Source organism: Nyctibius grandis, chromosome 1 (genome assembly GCF_013368605.1).
Source record: "Nyctibius grandis isolate bNycGra1 chromosome 1, bNycGra1.pri, whole genome shotgun sequence".
NCBI classification, from domain to species: Eukaryota; Metazoa; Chordata; class Aves; order Nyctibiiformes; family Nyctibiidae; genus Nyctibius; species Nyctibius grandis.
The window spans coordinates 48,958,061-48,980,222 of record NC_090658.1 but is presented as its reverse complement, the minus strand read 5'-3'; the positions used below and the strand labels follow the sequence as shown (position 1 = coordinate 48,980,222).

Genomic DNA, 22,162 nt, shown 5'->3' with positions numbered 1-22,162 from the left:
GAAGTTGTGGATGCCCCTTCCCTGGATGCCCCTTCCCTGTTCAAGGCCAGGTTGGATGGGACTCTGAACAACCTGGTCTAGTGGAAAGGTGTCCCTGCCCATGGCAGGGGGGTTTAAAGCTAGATGGTCTTTAGGGTTCGTTCCAACCCAGACCATTCTATGATATGATTCAAATCCAGATATTATTTATGTGAACTTTATAGCTTGGGCTCATCTGAAGGTCAATTGCCTACACAAGAAAAGGCACTTGCATTTTTTCCTGACATCTACAACTGAAGTCTGGATGTTTTGTGATGGCCACTGATCTGGCTTTTGGGTCTTGTAAAATTTGTGGGTGCTGGAATACATCAGCTGGTAGAATATTTGTTGTTTGGCCTGTTATTTCAGCAAGTTGTGCATGGAAGATAAAGAGAAAAGCATTGTGAGGTAGTTAAGTAAGAAAAACTGATACAGAGGAGGACTGGAAGCTTCCGGGCCAACAGTCTTGTGGCCTCCTCAGACTCTTTGGATTGGCTCTGGTTGCTAACTCACTATGTTTCCTTTAGAGTTCCTGAATGAACCCAATTATCTGGAGTGAACTATAATTTATGATTTGTATTTTACTATAAAACCCAGCATTGTTAAGAAACTGTTGGAGAGGGAGATGTGTGAGGCACTGTCATGTCTTGTTATATCCCTTACTGTTTTATTTTTAAATATTTTAAGAGTAGGAGCTAGTTCTCTTCTATTTTTTGTTATTTTTCTGTCAAGAAATAGAAAAAAAATGGTTTTAAGATACTCCTTGGCAACTGAAAAACTGGTGGCTTTGAAACTACAAATTGTTCATAGCATTAGGGCTAATCAGTAAATGGTTGACTTAGTTCCTAATGGAGAACTTTGTCTTACTTTTCAGTAGGAATTTTTAGTGATATCCTAGTCTTGATTTATCTATTACACAAAGAGAGAACAGTACTTTTCACCCTCTTCACCCGTGAAGAAAATTATTTTTCATACTCTATGGTCCTCTTTCCTTGCCTTGCCTTTACTTCACTTGCCTTGCCTCCCCTTGCCTTGCCTTGCCTGTCCTAAATTGGTAAAGAAAAATTACAGTTTTCCTTCAGTTCTTTCAGCCTCTTCCAAGAAGGTAAAACTTTCCAGACCTCCTTGCTTGTATATTATGATACATTCTTAATTTGCAGGCTGCAGGATCATGCTTATTATAGTACTATCCTATCTTTAATAATCCTTTTCACAAGCATTTTCATTTATCTTCATTGTAATTTTACATATTAGTTCAAAACCTTTATAAAGATCAAGCACTGACATTTCCAGTTTTTATCTCCCACTACAGGGCAAGATCCTCCCATACTAAACCATTAAAAAAAGAGAGTTCTGTTTTACATCCAATTGATGTTCTTTATGCTCAGGATGTTCCAGGATTTTATTGGACTCCCACTATGGGGAAAAAAAAAAGGAAAAAAAAAAGATCTTTTTTATGCAATGTAGATAATTTCTTTTTGACTACATTTGTTAAAATTTGATGCCAAAAGATAGTAATCTTTCCTGACCATTTTTAATTATATCACATTACTTTCTGCAGCAAATAAATGACACAACAGTCCTGCTTGAAGTTCTTTAGTTTTTAGACGTGCACTCCTCCACCTGCCTGTAGCTTTCCACAGTTTACCAGACATCAGATTGCATAATCATAAAAGCATCAATAAGCTTCATAAATACTAAGTGGGATGTAGGCTAACAGTCTATATTTTAATGACAGATGCAAAAAAAATCACGTAAATCATGTTAATGCACATAAACATATTGGACTGGATCATATCTAAAGACATAATCTTTCTGGGAAGCAGATAAATCTTCCACTCAAGACAGTTGGGATCTGGCTATGACTATACTATGATTGCTGGGTGGTATATAGAAGATAGGTGTTCCAAATTTTGCAGGCAGTTAGAAGTCCAGAAGAGTCAACAGTAAGAGCTGCCAGGCCTTCCATCATCATCCCAATGACCTGATAGTTAAGAGAAAATGTCCATGTTCCATGCAGTGATGCCTTCCGTTCCCTGCCCCCTCCAGAAACAACCCTAAAAGCAATGAATATAGACAGTAACCTTTGCATATCTTTGTCAATACAGTAAAGGCAAAATTTTTCTTCATTCTGATGCACTTTCTTGGGCAAGAGACCCAGGTCAAGTGTGAGCATGTAGAATTAGGCATCTAAATTTGAAAACTGGCTTCTAAACAATTATCCTGTTTTTTTCTGAAATATCAAGAATCCAGTACTCCTCTTGAGGTCAAGACAGTAAAAAAATATATTACAAAATGAAAGAAATACCTGCAATGTCAGAGAGCTCTGAGACTCATATTTTCAAAACTTCAGTAAATTGGTGGTTATACTCTTGAACAAGAGGAAACCCTGTTTGGAATATAGATGGTAAAAAAAGTTATTCCATCACTCCAAGGATATCCACCAAACTCTATCCTACATTTTGCAAGCTTAAGAACTCCTTATGTCTTCATCTGTGAGCTGATAAAAACTCTTGAAAATGCTAATGTTAAGTAAACCAAAATTTTAAGTTTCGCTCTTAATTTCAATCAAAGTGATCCAGTGAGCTCTTCTGGGAAGATTATCCTGGTTTTATAAGACAGACTAGACTGTTCTGAGGAAAGCAATTTTCTCTTTCTTCCATGAGGATAAGTCAAATGACCAACTGTCCACCTTTCCAATAATTGAGTAAGAAGTGTTTTAAAAAAAGCCAAGAACAGTTATGACAAAATATTCCCCTGTTAATATCTTATGTGAAGTGTGTAATTATATGCTTGATCCAGCCATGTTCTGCACAAAAAGCTCTGACTGCTGTTAATGGAAATATGGACCATGGAAGGACCAGTAGCCATTTGACATGAATCAGTCCTGGTGGCTGGAGTCAAAGTTTTACCTCAGTTTCCTAACATGTGCATTTCTGACAGTCTGAATTAGTTTCTAGATGTTCCCTTGTAGATCATTTATGGGCAGTCACAGTGGTTTGGAGGGATTTTTAATGGGATGATTTATCACATATGACTTCCAACTTTCTTACTTGCCAAACTGTGTCTCTCTGAACAAACTTGCTGAAAAGATTGACAGCTCATGTTACAGTTCACGCATTGCTTAATTATTTTCCAATAAATTCTTGTCTTTTTCCTTTAATTCTTGAAAACATTGCCATGTGATGCAGGAACTTTTTGAGTTTTCATCAGTAACGTTAGCATTTTCCATTTGGTACAAAAGCAAGAGAAGTTAAACTCCTACAGGGACTTCTGTGGGAGGAGTGGACTTCACTCCAAAACCTGTGCGTTGGCCACATGTCTACAATGCAGCTATTGCATCAGTCCAAGCCTTTACTGCAGTGTTTCTTTTCATGGACCGTTAAGGTCCCAGGTTAATGCTGTCATCCATGGATCCTATCCTTTCCCCTAGCCTGCCCTTAATGCAATACACTGGATTTTCTGTTTGGGACTAGTGTAGAGTCTCCTTTCCATGAAAAGCCACACCAAGGGTCATAATTGGCACAAGGGAACTTGTTCTGGTCAAATGACATTGCTAAAGTACATAAAACCACTTTGAGATCTTTTCATCTGCAAGATGCTGTATATACCCCAAGTATTGTATTATTACTAGCTTGCTTTCCTCTTCACTCCACCCTGTCCATCATGCTCTGTCCTCTCTCATAACAGACTGTTCCAGATAAATGCTAGTCACTATGTTTTCCTGCACTCTGCACTGCCTAGAAATAACATTAACTCTTGTTGCCATAATGCACTAGATTTCTGTGTTACTGGAGAAGAAGCAGTGGTTGAAGAGACAGACCACTGTTTTTCATTAAGCTGTTTTTAATACCTGCTTTAGTTTAAGAACAGCAGGCCAAGTATCTGCATTCAACCACAAATAAAACTACGTTTAAATAAGATTAAGGCTGCAAATTAAATTTCAGATCTTAAATTCTCTTGGTGCTTTACAAAACACAAGAGAAAAGAGAGGGCAAAGCTTAATATACCAAACTGGTTGAAAACACAGGTTTCTCTGGAAAAAATTGACTTAAGGAAATTTTTTGGAGAGATATGCATTTTCAGCTAATAAACTGTATTTTCAAGATGAAAATTCAAAAAAGCCTTCAAAAAGCTGAATAGGTTTGGCTCAAAACTCAAAATCTTCATTGACCTTGTGGAACCTGTAATTTTGAAACTTCATTAGTTCCTTCTTTTTTGGGAGCCATCATCCTTAGGCTGACTGTACATGCAGGATATAATGGTCTCTCTTTTTAAAAAACTCAGAGATACCTAAGAAGACTTGTAAGCATCTTGGATTTTGTGGTTCTCTGGGATGTTCAACACAAAGAAACAACTTGATGTGGGTTTTTGGTTTATTCTCATTAAAAAAATAATGTTTTTTATGAAAAAACAACACTTTGAATGAAAAGCATCTTTTCATTTAAAGACCTGGTTTTCCACCAAAGACAGTCACAATGAAATTTTTCAACCATTCGTATTACAGTCATAACAAGCTATGAAAAAATTTATATTATCACCACTTAAACAGTGGATTACCTTGTTCCATTGTTTTCCATTGAGATCTTAATGTTATTTAAAATTACCACTTTTATTGTCCTTCAATGAGTAAAGACAACTTATCAAAATGAAAGGACTTTTATTGTCCTCTGTTTGGATGACTGCTTAGATGCACTTTTTATTGGACTAGAATGCATTATAAACATTGGTTGGTGTTTGGTCTGCGAACAGAAGACTATAAAGTCGAATTAACACCTCTTGTGCCTCCAAAAGCTGAGATACAGTTTTGGCAAGAAAGTAGAAAATAGTTCAGGATTGCAAGATCTGTCCAAGTTCAAATAATAGGAAGGATTGAGTGTATGCAATAATCCCTCTCAGTCATTCGGCCAAATTTTCAGGCCTGTATTGAGGCAATCTTCCACTGATGTAAGGGCTGAAAAGGGTTGGTCCTGTCTGATTATGTTTACTTGTCATTTAGTGAATTCATCCACGGACTCCATTTCAATTCAGACTCTTAACAGAGGCAGGGGTGTGATTAGTTGCAGAGGTTCATGACCATCACGTCTGTCAGGGTGCAGTTCACCCTTTCACAACAGCACTGTGCCCGGTTATTCTGGCTGGCAAGGAGGCAGAGACCCTTTCCGTTGGTTTTCTTACCTAATTGATTTGGGGAACAGAAGTGTAAGTAACTTCTGATCTTGCATGTTTCCTCTCGGACTTTCCCGAAACTCCCACCATTCTAAAGCCATAATCTCAATATCCCTTACTGCCTGAAGGTAATGAGACAATCGTTATTCTCATTGCTCTCCTGTTTGGCTGAGTGAACACTACATCCCCCCTAGCTTAAGTGACTTATAATTTTAGTGTTCTTGCAGTTTCTAGGTTTAAGGTTCTTGCAGGTTTAAGAAGCAATTTAAGATAATTTTTAGGACATGATTTTTAGTTCTTTTGAGTTGATACAACTGAGAAGCAGCAAAGCCAAAAATATAAGTATAAATGTCACTGGTTTGAAAGGTCACTTCTCCCCCTTTCCCCATCAATATCCCAAGTATGAAACAGTGACTTCTAATGTAGTCACACATCCTGTAGTTCATCCCTTTAACTAAACAGTCCAACATAATAATAGCAAATGACTGTAGGAGGAGATGGTTTAGTTTCAGCAGGCATGAAGCCTCATTTTATTCAGAGCAGTGTAAATAGGAGTGATTCCACTGCAGTTAGAAGGGTAATGCCACTGGAGGCCTTATAAGGAGAGAAGAGAATCAGGCCTGGAGGATTTCTTTTAGTTTTTTTTAAATTTTCCTCTAAATGGGGACAAGGTCTTTTCCAACCTAAATAATTCTATGATTCTATGCTGATATTGCTTCTCTTGGAAACACAGTGCACAGTCATTTCTTTAAGTAGCTAGTATGTGGTATACCAGTCTGCTGGATCAGTGATAATAGGACAGTCCACCCCAATCTTGCTGCTATTGCATAGCTGGGATCCCTCTCTACTTTAATGGATGTGCTGTTAGCACAAGGGCTCAGCTACTCTACTTGTACTGTCAGCTGAAAGAGTGAACAAAGTATTTTCTCTTTATTACCTTTCTGCACAACTTCATTCTCTCCAGATGAGGTGATGTATTTTGCACATTGAAGTCGTATTCAGAAGCATTGAATGTTCTTCTGTCAATAGCTGATCTTCACCTGCATATTTCTCGATTTTTGCCTAGGTATCATTCTTCAATCTCAAATGCTGCTGTTTTAGGCTTTTCTTATAACACTGATTTCTCATCTCTCTATTCTTCCACCTTCTCTTTTTGTCTATTGCAGCCAAAGGCATAAACTGGAAGCCTTATGAGGAGAGTAACCAAGGAATAAAGACTGTAGATCATGCTATGAATTCGCAGGCTGTATTCTCAAAAATGCAGTAACTCCAAAACCAAGCAGAGAGTTCTTAGGAGCAACCAGTTGAACAGTGCAATGGATAGGAGAGAGAGTTTGATTTCTAGATTGGGTAAGCATGGAAAGGTGTCATTACCTATCTATGTAAGATTTCAGAGACCATTTCAGGGATACCTTGGCCAGTTGTGGTATCTACACTGCAGGATACTGAAGGATACCGAAGTAGGGGAGCAACTAGCTGTTTGATCCTAAAGCTACTGGAGTATGTTTTTGGCATTAATCCGGAGATTTCCTAAGTAAGAATGTTTCCATAGTCAAGCTGTGAGTTTTTGTGCAAGTTCATTTGTATTTTTCAAATAAAACTCAATGCAAGTGTCATAACATCAACACTGTTAGTCTGAATGAACAGTGTTCAGAGTCTTGGCCTATATTCTGTGCCAATTTTACTTCCTCTTGATGTCATTGGGGAGACTTAATCAGCCTACAAAGTATTGTATGCGAAAGCATCTGACGTCAGCTGGTGCAGAGAGACAGTATGGTTTCATTGCTTACATTCGGGGCAGCTAGCCAGGAACTCCAGGGCTTTAACCCTGGCTCTGCTTCTGGGAGGGCTGCTGCAGTCTGGACAGATCAATGCAAGCAGAAGCAAAAGTTTCAGCGGAGAGATGGTTGAGGTAGTGGCTATTGAATACAACAGGACTATTGAATACAATAAGGAGCTTTACAGACTTATATATTATAGGAGGTGGAAGTGAAGAAAAATGTGTTGTACTGACCAGTAGAAATTGTTTCATTTCTCTAAATGAAAAGACACAACCTAAACCCATTCTCTCAGTTTCAGGTTTGCATCTAGACTTCTTGCCTTTTTGTTTTGTTTGTTGGTTTCTTTGTTTCAGTCATGTAAATCATGGCATTGGATTTTCACCCTTTTTCCTTGCAACTGATTGACAACTTTGAAGATTCGTCCCCTCCTTTCTGCAAACTGTACCTGACCTTGCATTGTTGCAATAAATATATATGTAAACAAAAGTAAAAAGAGGATGCCCATGACTTTGGTGCAAGAAAGAGCCTGTGTCTTCACCTCTTATCCTTGTGTAAATGAGCCTACATGTATGAGGCAAAATTTCTAGTAATCAATGGTACTTGCTATGGGACTATTCTGTAGTTATTCACAAGTGTGACCTAAGGCAAGCAGGTTTATAAACACACAGGCTTTTCCACTCTGCATTAGCCTGTGTTTGTTCCTCCTGATTGATGAAAACAAGTCCCAGTAAAGGCCCTTGTGGACTTCATTAATTATGACAGTGGTTGATTGGTTTGGCCCAGAACGCTTTATAACAATAGATAGATTTAATCAGCAACAGCTCTGGTTGCAACAGCTTCACAGCCTCCTGGGAGCATCATGCACTGAGCTTCCTTTTGCATTATTTTCAAGCCATCAAACAACCTTTAATCTTCCCAAATTAAAAAGAAAACAAAGCATACAATGCATAATATGTAGAAAGAACAACAGAACTGTCTTCACATGAGCTATAATAAAAACTTTTCCTTATTAGGTGACTAAATGCCAACATAGCTGTTTCCTGTGATGCTTGTTATCTGGAAAAGTTAAATATTTAGAATCTGTTTTATTTGAACAGTTCTGTCGAAAACAGTCCTTTGGATTTTCTCTGTTTGTCGTAGAGAGCTTCAAAATAAATGAGACCTGAGGTAGATGTACATGTGTGTGTGGGGAGGCAGGATGGGAGCAGGTCTAAAAGGGCTGAAAATATTTGTGGGAAACATGCTAAGCAAACACTTCAAAAAATAACACTTTCTGAAACCTGTTCTTTACTCTCACACACAATGAATTGTTGAAAAGTATTTATGTGAGGCTTTTTCTATTGATACAGGTCATTTGTGTGGTATGTTAAACACTTAAAACTAAAAATCTTCTGAGCACTGAAAGTAACCATATGACACTGGGTTGTAAAGGATTAAGGATCATTAGTCACAGTTTACAATTCTAATTTTACTGGTTCAAAAAGTCTTTTGACTTGACTTTGCTACTATGCATCATCTAAGAAGCCTTTAAAATTGTTCTGGGTATGCTAGGGACTGACTTTTCTGTTGGTGACCCCTGCTGTGTACAGTGGAATGGTTCCAGTTTACAGGAGCAGAAATTGTGGCCTGGGATTTTCATTACGATAGGCGGTCTTCTATCCTTCAGAAACATAGGGACGTTTCACCATCACACCATATTTAGCATTATCTACACTTCAGAGAACTATTTCTATTTGAAAACAGAGACAAAAGTGTGGTGGAATTAGCATTTTTATTTTTAATTCACATCGCCCATGTTTTTCTACAAAGTTTGAAGATAGAGCCAAGCCAAAGATCTGGCTTCGCTCTTGAAACCAAAGCACAAGCTGAGCTGTTTAACCATGGCCATATGAGAAAAGAAAAAAAAAAGAGCTATGTAAAACTATATTAAAAAGTTGTTGGAGCTGAAAGAAATGGTATTAGAATATTCTAACTGGCTTTTACTCTTCTTTGGCTCATCCTCTTTATTGCACACAAAACTTGGCCAAAATCAGTGAAGTCTTCTGAGTCCTGTACCTCTCCTGTTATGAATACTGACTTCTTACATGCTATGTAAATACTGTGTTTTAGATATAATGTGCTGAGGGTGAAAGACCTGTACAGCATTTGATCTAAGATGAGCCTTCGGATTTGTGCAGGGTTAAAGCAGTGCCGTTACCTTTTGACCAGCGTTCACGTTCACGTTATTTGTCAAATCTCATACTGAGGACAAGAGTTAATGCATTCCGGGAGCAGTGTGACTCAACAGATGATGGCACTTCACAGAATTTGCTTCTTGCTCTGTTAAAAGACTTTTCATTGCACAACACAGTTCTTGTAATTAGAGACATGAGCAATAATATGCATGCTCATTTTCCACCTGCTTCCTGCCTTTTCTTTGACAAGATGAAGAAGAGCAAGTCAGTATAAAAGTGGGCAGGTTTTAATTCATCTGTCATTAATTAGATTTTAAGAGTGCAATTATATTCTCAGCATTAGTACGATTTTTAAATGTTGGGATTTTTTAAATCAAGTAGGTTTGAAGGGTACATATCTGAGAGCTCAGGAGGTGGAATCATTCTGCTTAACCACAGAAGAGGCAGTGGGAATGATGGTAGCATAAACTTCTGCATCATGGCTGCCAAAGTAACACTTCCTGAAACACAGAGGAAGAAAGGAAAATTTCTGTCTCAACAGCCTGTTTAATCTCTGTATTCCTGCTTAGTGTCAGAGGGCCAAATCCTTGCCATTTTGTAATGCCCATCCAGTCTGCTGTGAGCTAGACAGAAGTGCATATTATAATGATCATTTTGTAAGATACTCTGAGACATGTAAAGGAGAACTATCTAAATGCGAAATAATATTTTCTTATTTTTTAAATATATCTGCATGTTTTTCAACTGTGCACCATGGATCACGTTCCCATAAAACAGCCAGAAGTCCTCCTGGCTCCTGCTGGCTTCTGTGACAGTAGTCAGGGTTCTGTCTGTAAGGTGGTTGGAAATGAGTTGATACTTAGAAAATAAAGCATAGGTGGAGTGCAGCCACCTCAGGCAGGAGTTAAGCAATAAGGCTGGAAAACACTGCATGGTGCCAACAGCATTAGCAGTGTGGACCAATGGCAGGAACATGGCATAAACTGCAGCCAGAGATGCCACTGTACACCTCTGAAATTAAAATTACCTGGGTGCCTAAGGTTAAGTATCCAAAGTCATATCCAGGCACTGACGTAAGTATCTCAGTTTCCCAAATGGTGAACAGAAACAACTCCTGTTTCACTGAGGGGAAGCGCTGGGTTGATAAACATTTCTGTAAGCTGGCTGGTTTATTTAAGTGCCAAAGTATGAATTTAGGCACCCCAGTTTGCACATTTTGTTTTTCAATTTTTAGTAGGTCTGTTCAAAGAAGTACTTACCCTCAGCTCACCTGGCAAAGACTTTCATTTTCACAGCTCTGTGGAAAAAGTGAACCAGCTTTATTTTCGCTTCAAAAATAAGAGATTTTTCCACTGGCAGAAGACTAACATTTGCTGGTCAATATACTCATAAAGCAAGAATGGTAGCTTTGCGCAATTTTGTTTAATGAATGAGCCTTTAGATTGCTATAGCAAACTGGCTAGCTAGCCACTGTGTTTGGGAAAATCAGTGATTTTCATTTGCTGTAATTTTGGGTGGTGGCTTTTTTGTTTGTTTGGTTTTGCAGTTTGAATGCTATGGTGCTGCTCTGCTTTGGCAGGGTGAGGCAGCCATACCTAGCAATAATAGGAACCGACGTTTCCTCTTATGTAGGAAAACCAGTTTTCATCCCATTTGGCAAATAACTGCTTTCAGATGTAGCCTTGCAGGATGGGGCAGTCTTTTGTGCAGTATCCTCTTTCATTTTAGGGGAGCCAAGTTAACAAAGTCAAGCAAGAGCACCTGGAGTTGATAATCCATTCTTGTTCTGCCTTGTAACTGAGTGCATGTCCTCAACTCTTTGAGCAAAAGGGGATGAGGGACCTCATCTCCTTAGAAGACCAGAAGATTTTCACTCTCCTTGGTGAAGCCTGATGCCATGTGATTGACCAGCTGGCTTAAAAGGGTTTTTGATTTGTGTTAAGGTTGCATTCAAAGATCCAGTGTAGAGGATAGGGTGTACACAGTCCTTGGATCAAGTCTGGCTAATGCAATCCACTTTGCAAAGGCTTGCTATCATTTTCACGCACTGCTGTTAAAGATTTAACAAAGATGTGCTACTCTTGGTTCACTGCTTTCTCACATTTCGTAGATGGTATAATAAATGTTTGACTCAGGTTGTTCAGGATACACATTTTGGCTCTAATGAAAAATGCATCTTTGAAATAACTCAGATTTATAATCTAATTTGTACTAATTTCATGTTAGCTATCTACAGGAGGAGTAAATGCTAATACTTAGAATTTCATTTGGTTTAAAACCAGGTAGCTAGTTTGATCCCTTATAACCTGCACAATGGCAGTGTGAGAACGCAGTGAAGGAGAAAAAGGATTATAAATGAATAACTGAGTAATTTAAATTAGTTCTAATTCTGTGAGAGGAGAAATTTGAATACTTACATAATGCTTCTCATCTCTTTAACCAAGAAGTTGGGCTAAAAATTAAAGAAATAAGCAAACAAGCAAACAAGCAAAATGCTAAAATAGCAGGCTTTTGTAGCAAAACAGTTCTTTTTCTTTTACAGTGGTGTGGTCTTTCTCACAGCACTCCTACTATTTCAAATTCTAAGAAAAAAAGAATTGCAGAGGTATGTGCAAAACTTTCCCTAAACCAGAAACTCTTTTAAAAAATCCAGTAGACAAGTGGGTTTGGATTTTGCTTAAAGGCAAGCAATTCTATTTTCATTTGAGATCTTTGTCTTATGGGTCCCCAAACTTTCACCTGTTGGTAGAACCAGAATTTGTGTATTGCAGAAATGTTGTTTTGACCTAGTGCCACTTGGCTACTCAAACCCAGGGTAAAAGTTGAGAAAATCCAGGTGTATACAGATAGATTGGATTGGCTGTGGCCATGTTCTTCTCAGGTAAAGCTAAATTGGAGCTGGTGATCTCTGTGTTCTGGATCTTTGTTTTGATGGGCTCCAGATGGTCCTCCTTGTGTATTGCAGTGTCTTTGCATATGAAACTGCAAAGATAAATGAGAGCATCTGTCTGTGATTTATCCTGCTTTGTTCAGTAGAGTAAAGTACATAAATTAATCTTCAGGGCTGTGTTGAAGCCATGAGCTTTGTGTTTAGCCGCAATCATCTACCCAGACTCCAAAAATGCAAAATAGTGATCAGCTGTACATTGAGAGTACTCTGCAAATGCACACAAGGAGCCTGAAATATTTGGTTCCCACAAGTTTTCGCAAACAAGAATAAGTGTGGGTAGGAATGTTGCCAGCTTTTTCCAGGCCTTGGGAACCCTCATACTGATGTGTATCTGAACCTAATGTAAATCAAAACATGTGGCGCCAGATGAGTATTAATACTGTAATTTAGTCTTAGGTTTTGGTTGCCATCTAGATGTTGGGACTAAGGTTGAGTGTTTATTAATGTTACCTATTCCTTACAATCAGTACTTCGTCCATGAGCAAATATTAGGCTTAATTGGAAACATACTTGCACGTTAATATATTCAGCTGAGGACTGATGTATTGTCCGTTGAATTTAGTGAGCATTTTTCCATGGATTTCTAGTGGGGGAAGATTGAGCCACAGAAATATTCTTTCTTTGATTTAGATTTATGAATAGTCTTTATAAGAAGCTAGTAGCAGGAGCAAATTTGTTCCTGCATTTGTTTGTAGCATTGAGCTGCACTTGATTTCTCTTAGAAATTAGTTTATTTGAAATGGTCAAGAGAGGGCAGGCAGGCAAATTCTTGTAAGAACAAGAAGGAATCTTAAGAAAGATTAGTGTGAGATGCCCATACTCTGACCATAAAGGATGAGAAAATAACTTTGTGTACATAAAGGGTATGAGGTTGGCATCTGAAACCACATTATAACCACCACATCTGCCTCTTCAGAGAAGGAATCTGTCATGCTAGAGAAGGTCTAAACACAGGCTGGAAACCCTGAAAGAATATGAAGCTGTGGAGTTACATCTCTCTTTCACTAGAATGAAATAATTTAAGGATTTTTTTTCATGTATATTAGCTAACATGCTTCCTGGGATGCTACATTTATAGCAGGAGCAGGTGTGATGGATTCTGGGTGCTGAAATTGATCAGTGACAGGTAAAGAACCTGCTAGTTTACCTTGAAGGTGCATGTTTGCTGTAATGGATTATTTTGCCATCCAGTCAACGTAAATTCTTCTGCAGGGAGAGCATAGCTTGAATAGAAATCATCCCACTTTCCACTCCCTTTCTGAAGTGAACATTTCTGTCATATGTGGAAATACAATTTTATGTAGCATAAGTGGAAATCCATTCAATGAAATTTGAAGACTGTGAAAACTAGTTGAAAATATAAAAACACATTTCAATCGCTTTCCTTGGGGCCTATTAATTTCACTGGTTCAAGGAGGGTTCATCCTAAGCAAATGGATCAAATTCTTATACCTGGGAGATCACAGAATCACAGAATCACAGAATGCTTAAGGGTTGGAAGGGACCTCTAGAGATCATCTAGTCCAACCCCCTGCCAAAGCAGGTTCACCTAAAGCATGTTGCATAGGGTTGCGTCCAGGCGGGTTTTGCATATCTCCAGAGGAGACTCCACAACCTCCCTGGGCAGCCTGTTCCAGTGCTCTGTCACCCTCAAAGTAGAGAAGTTTCTCCTCATATTCAGATGGAACTTCCCATGTTTCAGCTTGTGCCCATTGCCCCTTGTCCTGTCACTGGGCACTACTGAGAGGAGTCTGGCCCCCTCCTCTTGACACCCGCCCCTAAGGTATTTGTACCTTATGTGAATTTGTTGGAGGGTTGCATGGGTGTCAATAGGATGATTATTTATCCATCCTAATTATTATGGTTTTGAAATAAACTAGCTCAGAACTTGTGTAAATCAATATTTAAGTGTTCTGAAGGGGTACCTAAATTAGGCTTCATTAACTAGGACAGAGAGATAATTTGCATAACATTTCAATTAGCAGAATTTGTCATACAATTTTCATCTCTCTATACTGAAGTTTGGACATTAATATATTCTGTCTGTATATCCTCTCAGAAACATGGGAGAACTGCAATACTAACTGTCTCTAATGTTATACTGCACTCCTCCAGAGCATGTATATCACTTTTCGGAGTATTTTTGTTCACAGGTTTCTTGTTACCTGCCTTCTATAGAGTACATTGAGTTTCAAGCCCTAATAAAAGATCCCTTTACTGTGGAAACCAGGCTATCTAAATTGTCCTTTCATGGCCCATTATGGTAATGAGAAAAGGAGGGAGAAGGAACCAACTGAAAACAAAACTTCTTGGAATGGATTCTGTTTGTCATATACACATTGTGGGGTTGAGGAAATTGAAAGGAAATGTTTGTATAGTGGCAGGAAATGTTAAAGTAGCATATAGACGCCTTTGTAATTTTCTGCAGATTTGGCAACTCGTTTCTGCAGAACATACTGAAATTTAGACATAAATACAGCGATTCACATTTAAGCCAAAAAAAAAATATTTGTAATCATGAAAATTCCACATGTTGGGAGAAGCTGTGATAAGACACAGCACAACAACTGCCAGAATTTCTGAAACAAGGGGCTAAAACATCTCCCGTTACAAGACTAACAAGATGATTATCATAGCTTAAATAATAAAGTGCTCAGTATTTTAGATATGCTACAGACAGATGCACAGTTACATGGTTTGTTCAGGATCACTTTTCCAGAAAAGCCACCTCTTTTCTCCTCCAGGACATCCCCTAGTAAACACTAATGAACAGTTTAAATAACCCATCAGAGATGAACGAAGTCTTTCATAAATAAGGATTTATTAGTAATAAATAAATTATGAACTTATAACACTATAATAAGTGTTATACCCTACTACTATTGAGGTATTTTTCTGTTTGTAAATTAACTTGATTCATTGAAATGCAGACTGTTTTTTTAGGGAGAATTCATCATTAACAACAAGAACTGACTCAAGATCCTATACAAAACATGAAACTTATCCACAGAGTTTGTTATTAGCTGGAATACCTTTCTCATTGACAGAAGATGCAGCATTTCAGCTGGTTATTTATAATGGACTCTGAAGGCATCTTGAACCAGAACAGGAAAAGTGTATTTAGTAACTAACATTTAAATTAAAAAGGGAAGAAATGGAATAGCAATATGACACAGGAAGAACAACATACATTACATTTAAAGCAGGTTTTGAAAACCATTTTCATTCAAAAATTCCTCTTTCAGAGTAAGTAGATAGACATTGGGTGGTACAAGGCTCTTGTTGTACAACTGGGCAAAATATACCTATATCTGTATATGATTGAAATTTGTGTGTTGAATCCCTAATGCTTATGAACCTGGAATAAAATATAGTTTTGGGTAGAAAAGGCAGGAACTTTTTCAGCCTGACATGAAGGATCCCAACTGAGCTATAGTGTGGCTGGCTAACCAACTTGATAGCCTTTTATGAGGATGTTACCCGGTGGATAGATGATGGTAAAGCTGTGGATGTGGTCTATCTCGATTTCAGTAAAGCGTTTGACACGGTCTCCCACAGCATCCTCGCAGCTAAACTGGGGAAGTGTGGTCTGGATGATCGGGTAGTGAGGTGGATTGTAAACTGGCTGAAGGAAAGAAGCCAGAGAGTAGTGGTCAGCGGGACAGAGTCCAGTTGGAGGTCTGTGTCTAGCGGAGTTCCGCAAGGGTCGGTTCTGGGACCAGTTCTATTCAATATATTCATTAATGACTTGGATGAGGGATTAGAGTGTGCTGTCAGCAAGTTCGCTGATGACACAAAACTGGGAGGAGTGGCTGAGATGCCGGAAGGCTGCACAGCCATTCAGAGAGACCTGGACAGGCTGGAGAGTTGGGCGGGGAGAAATTTAATGAAATATAACAAGGGCAAGTGTAGAGTCCTGCATCTGGGCAAGAACAACCCCATGTACCAGTACAAGTTGGGGACAGAGCTGTTGGAGACCAGCGTAGGAGAAAGGGACCTGGGGGTCCTAGTGGACAACAGGATGACCATGAGCCAGCAGTGTGCCCTTGTGGCCAAGAAGGCCAATGGCATCCTGGGGTGTATTAGAAGGGGTGTGGTCAGCAGATCGAGAGAGGTTCTCCTCCCCCTGTACTCTGCCCTGGTGAGGCTGCATCTGGAGTATTGTGTCCAGTTCTGGGCCCCTCAGTTCAAGAAGGACAGGGAACTGCTAGAGAGAGTCCAGCGCAGAGCCACGAAGATGATTAAGGGAGTGGAACATCTCCCTTATGAGGAGAGGCTGAGGGAGCTGGGTCTCTTTAGCTTAGAGAAGAGGAGACTGAGGGGTGACCTCATTAATGTTTATAAATATGTAAAGGGCAAGTGTCATGAGGATGGAGCCAGGCTCTTCTCAGTGACATCCCTCGACAGGACAAGGGGCAATGGGTGCAAGCTGGAGCACAGGAGGTTCCACTTAAATTTGAGGAAAAACTTCTTTACTGTAAGGGTGACTGAACACTGGAACAGGCTGCCCAGAGAGGTTGTGGAGTCTCCTTCTCTGGAGACATTCAAAACCCGCCTGGACGCGTTCCTGTGTGAGATGGTCTAGGCAATCCTGCCCCGGCAGGGGGATTGGACTAGATGATCTTTCGAGGTCCCTTCCAATCCCTAACATTCTGTGATTCTGTGATTCTGTAACATGGTAGCCTATGTGGAAAGGATTTTTCAGCCACGTCTAACTAATTTATTGAACTAAGATGCTTGCAAAAGCATCTCTTTTTCCAGCAAGACAAAACTGAAGGAACTGAAAGAACAACAGTGTAAGCATATTCCCTGAAAAGATGAAGCTGGAGTGTCAGTGTTTTTCTCTTCCCAGAAGGAATGTTATTGTAGTAACACATTCCATAGAAAGTTTAATGTATTTTAATGATTAAGGTATTTATCCTACTTTTATTGTGTCATAGATCTTTTTCCGTACTGTTCACATTATGAACTTCTGGCATCCATCTATTATGGCTCCAGACCATAGTTGTCAGATTGTTTGGACAAACTGTCAGTCATTTTCTAAGTTAATGACATTTATCACTGGTTCTTCTGGCAAATTAACATTTGTTAACCATGATTCTTCTGACATTACAAAGGCAATTATTTGCAGCGATATGGTAGCTCTGTGATAAGAGGTCTTAGTCATCACAGGCTACAATTTCAGCTTTCCAGTACTCCTGTTGTAAACAATTGAAAGAAAAGTTTAAAAGGGAATGAATGATTCTCACAGAGAGGAAATTACACAGAGGACTAATATTCTGGTTCTGGGAAAATTAAGCAAGATTATAGGTAAGCACTTAAGAGCAGTTTTCATTTACTTTATGTAGGAACAGTGTTCTAGTGGGGAAAGAAAACAAGGAAGTAGTAATGGTGGCACAGGTGGTCATGTCAAAAGTGTACAAAAGCATTGGACTCTGCAGAAATTACTCTTTTGGGCAGTCACTAAGGATATTGCCTGATAGCTCATTTGCCTCTGTGTAAGGAAGGGAAATAATAAACTATTCTGCACTTTTGGTGAATAAAATGAATGAACTGGGTTCAGCAGATATGTGATAAGGCTCAGTCATTTGGCACATAGAGAACTGACAGACATAATGTCCATCACACTGATTTATATTTTTTCCAATTTGTTAAAAATAATCTACTTTTTATCTGACAACTAATTTACAACTAATAATAAACTCCTCTTCTTGTTACAATTTCTCATCTGTAGGGGCAGAACAAGAAATTAAAGGTTCCAAAAAGGGAAAGTCCTTCTTGAAAATACCATAGTTTCTTTTATATATTTTTTTTTTTTTTTCTTGAATGCCTATGCTGATGCTTGCTGTGCAAAGGCAGATTTTTTCATCACTAAAGTCCTCCCAGTTACAGGACTTTTACCTTAGCGTTTGATATGAATCCTGTTTTTTTGTATATTTTTCATACTTTTGCCATTGAGAACATTCCTTTTTATCTTTAAACCTTTCTTTGATTACTGTCACTGGCTGTCCTGTTTCCATTCTCACCTGCAATGTTAAGTTCCACCAGTCTTCTGACTGTCCCTCCTAAAGCCATAAGCCACATTTGCAACCCTCCTTTGACATCTCTCACGTAATACTGCTTCTCTGTACCTCTGACACTTAAGACATAAGGGAGAAGAAGGATCAGAACAAACCTGACCTAGGGCACAAGAGACCAATTTCTAGCTTGAGCAGCAGCTTGTCGAAAACCTTGTCTTGGCAAGGCACTCAGGAGAGTAAAGACCATTTATCTAGGTCTGTAACACCTGCTCCTAAATCAGCACAATGCAGGTGACTGCACTGGCCTGTGACTCCAGTGGTTCTGAGCCAGCAGTACAGTCCTTTACTTGTTGTTTCAATCACAGGAAGATAGTGCTGCCCAGAAATCAGGTGGTACAGCTTATGCTCACAGCTGAAACAGTTCATATCTGCTTTTGCAGTGGGAATTCTCCATCACACCCTCTCTGTGCTGTTACATTTTGACTGTCTGGATGACCTGGCGATGTAGTCTTTATACGCCAATATATTTTCTAAACAAAGCTGAGAGCATGAAAATCTATCTCTCCTCTGGGTTTGTGAGAGATAATAATACCTACACATCTGCCAGATTATGTTGCTAGTTACAAGGATGTAAAATGAGAGAAGGTCACAGTAGCTAATGGAATGGTCCCAAGGTTTATCAGTATGAATTAGAAAAGAATTTAGTGGAGTTTAAAGAGCAGTAACAATTTCGGCCTTCTCACTGCAGCTGCTTCACCCCGTTTGCTCCTTTTTGCTTGATTACATACAAAACATAAAAAGTGAACAACTAAACTAAGTGATTTGTTTTCCACAGTTGTTGTACCTTGTAACCTGATAATCATCGTAATCATCGTAATTCAGATTCACTGAGAGAAAGATTTATTTTGGCTCCTCTAAGAGGATGTTGGTGATAGATTTCTAATTTGTGAAACTGTAGCTATTTCTATGACGGTTTTAACATGCAAATAATTAGCTATTTCCCTTTTTTAAAGGAGCCTTTGTGTCCTCACTACACTGATTCCCTAAGCACAGGTTGTTATCTAAACATTGGTGCTATGAGAGCTGGTCGATCGAACAGCTTGGTGGGTAGACCAAGACAAAAACACGCAAAATCAGTCAAGTTATCTAGCTGTCCTGCTCAAACACCATATAAAACAAGAGGAAAAAAAAAAATCAACCTAAGAACTGAAAAAACACACCATCTGTGCCTTGTAATTAAGTTAGCAAGTGATATGCTTGTTTTTTAAACCGTTTACATGGATTGGAACAAAATACACAGTTTTGGAAACCAGGCCATTGTATAGATAGAATTGTGTGCCTTTTAAAGTATGAAGGTGTTTTAACTTCCTGCCACCTTTTCCCCTGCAACAGAAGTCTTATTGATTTTGATCATCTGCATTTGCAAGAAGCTGGCAAGAAGCAGTAGCGTTCTGGACATAACTAGTGACTTTCTATCAGTTTTTGCCTACAATTTGCAAAGCATTTTCTGAACCCTGTGGATAAGAGTAAATGAGATTAGACTGAAGCTAAAACTCGTTATAAATGCACTAGAAAATCCAGTCAGGATTCAACTTGTTCTTCTGTGGGTTGAACTGTGAAAAATCAAGAAGTCAAACCTGCTAGAGATTCAGAGAATAAGTGTGCCACTAGTCTTTAACTGACTTGAAAGAAGAGCAAATATTACCCACAGATTTTTTTTGTAATATTAAAATGACTTTTTTTTTTAACTGAAGAGAATCTTTAATTGATTGAAATTCCAGTAATTTGAAATTTTCCTGACAGTAATTTGTGTGTTTGTAGAGTGCTTATGGTTATCAACATTCTTGTTTTTCAAATATTTAATTTTTGTTCAGTGGATTAGTTTGAAATTATACAGAAGCTGTTTTATTAACCATTTAAATTTTACATGACAGGAGACTGACTTTAAAATTCCTGGAGAAATAATGGCCTGAGTAAATAGCCTGTCTCATTTATTATCTCTGCAGTGCCACATATACCAGCTTAGTAGTGTTCAAAAATCCTCAGCAGAGGTGTCTTTTTACTGATTGGTGTAAACTTACTGGCATTCTCAGGCCTTGGGGTTTCTGCTCTTTGCCCCCTACTTCATAGTTTCATGTGAAGACATGTAAGCTTTTCTTACATCCAGAAGAGGCCTGGGACATATTGTTAATGCAGAGATAAAAATTTATTACTTTTCTTGTAGGTCTTTGGTCTCCTGAGCAAATGATACATTGCCAATACTCGAATCACCAGAAAAGAAGGTGGAAGAATTTTCACTGTATTAAGAGGTCGTTCCAAAAATTGAATGTCTAGATGAATAATTCATATAAGGAATCCTAAGAAGTTGGATTTTTACTGTTCCCTCTGAAAAGAATCAGTAGTTTAGAGACTGTGGAGTGGATAAAGATTTTTTTAAGGTGGCAGAGAAAGTAGTTGGTTATCCATAGATTGTATCTAGTATAGGAAAAGGGGTGTCAAGATATTATTAGGACTGTATTATGAAGCAGCTGCATGAAAAGGAAACTAAAGTTCCTAATAGTATACAGCATAAACCAATGTAACTGGTATTTGAGCTGTAGCAAGCCTCTTCAAATACAATCATTATATGCAAAGAAAGATATAAAAACTGTTTGATAAATCTAGTAGGCCCTTTCCATATAGCTTCTTCAGTATTTTTTCTTTTCCTTCCAAAAGCATCATCATGTGATCAAGAACTTCAGTCAGCCCTGGAGGAAGCTAAACAGCCCCAGAAAGACAATGTCTTCATTCCAGAGTGTGCTCAGGGCGGCCTCTACAAACCAGTGCAGTGCCATCCTTCCACAGGCTACTGCTGGTGTGTTCTCGTGGATACGGGACGTCCCATCCCTGGTACATCCACAAGGTAAGGGAATACATATTCAGTGCTCAAAAGTTGTAGTGAGAAGATGCCTTAGTGTGCATGTACTAGCATGTAGATTTTTATTGCTGGTGGAATTATATCATAAAGTTTCTTCCACTATGAAGATGAAGTGAAATATTTCTAAAAGCCATCAAAAGTTAAGGCCAGATGGCTAAAGACTGTTTTACTGCAATGCCTCAGGCAGTTTGGTCCCCTAGTCCTCTTTTTTACTTTCTCTTTTGTGCTGGGAAGCCAAGGCTTGGAGCAGATAATGAATAAGCCTGGAGGAGACCTCACACTCCTTAGCGTGAATATAGAAGAACCAAGTAAGATGGTCTATGACAGAAATCACGTCCAACCACAGAAATGTTCAGTTATTTTTCCAGCAGCCTCCTCAACTATTTCATATGACTGGCTTGGGAACCCGTGGAGAGGAAATATCATTTTAGTGTGTTATTAATAGAAGCTTGGAGTTCAGTCATCTCAGCTGAGCCGGATATATGGTAAAGTGTTGTTAGCCACATAGAGCAGATGTAGGCAAGGCAAGTATCAGGTTGCAAAAGATGTTATTTAGTCTGGTTATTGAGGTTTGGCCCTTGAAGGAATGCTATAGAAGCTCATATAAAGCTGACAAGCAGTATGGGTATCTTGGTGCAATCATAAATCTTTTCAAGCTTAAGCCCAAAATCATTTTTTATCATTTGCGTAAGGTTTGTGAAAAAACATTATAAGTCACTTGCTGTAAAATATTACATTCTTGGGGATTGTTTTTCACATATTCTTCAAGTGCTGATTTACTGATAGCTGTTTATACCATAGTCTAGACCATGCCAATTACAGTACCAGCTTAAGTGAGCATGACTTAAAGTTACTGTTCATCTGCTGTTTCTGGCAAGTTGAGGTCCATAAACTGTCAAAACAAAAGAGTCTGAATTTGGTCCTGAAACTGTAGGATAAGTACACATATTCTGTGAGGACCTAGAGATGTCCTCTAGAGATTCCAGAGACTCCATTTTCTGCTCTTCCACTGTTCTCCACCCCTAAGTTTGTTCACTGTTTCTTGTTTTTAGTGCTAATCCTTCTTTGAATTATAGTTTAAATCATTTTATGGAGCCTTAATTCCTATTCTCTAATTTGAGTCCAAATCATCT

At 38.7% G+C, this 22,162-nt stretch overlaps 1 protein-coding gene across 4 annotated transcripts in view; it reads left to right on the top strand.

Moving 5' to 3' along the window:
- SMOC2 (SPARC related modular calcium binding 2) overlaps nt 1-22,162 on the top strand; it is a 154,974-nt gene that overhangs the window by 86,232 nt on the left and 46,580 nt on the right. For all 4 annotated transcript variants that reach the window (XM_068399671.1, XM_068399662.1, XM_068399654.1 and 1 more), the window contains exon 8: nt 20,828-21,014. In XM_068399671.1, the coding sequence (XP_068255772.1) occupies nt 20,828-21,014 (187 nt within the window). The remainder of the gene's footprint in view (nt 1-20,827; nt 21,015-22,162) is intronic.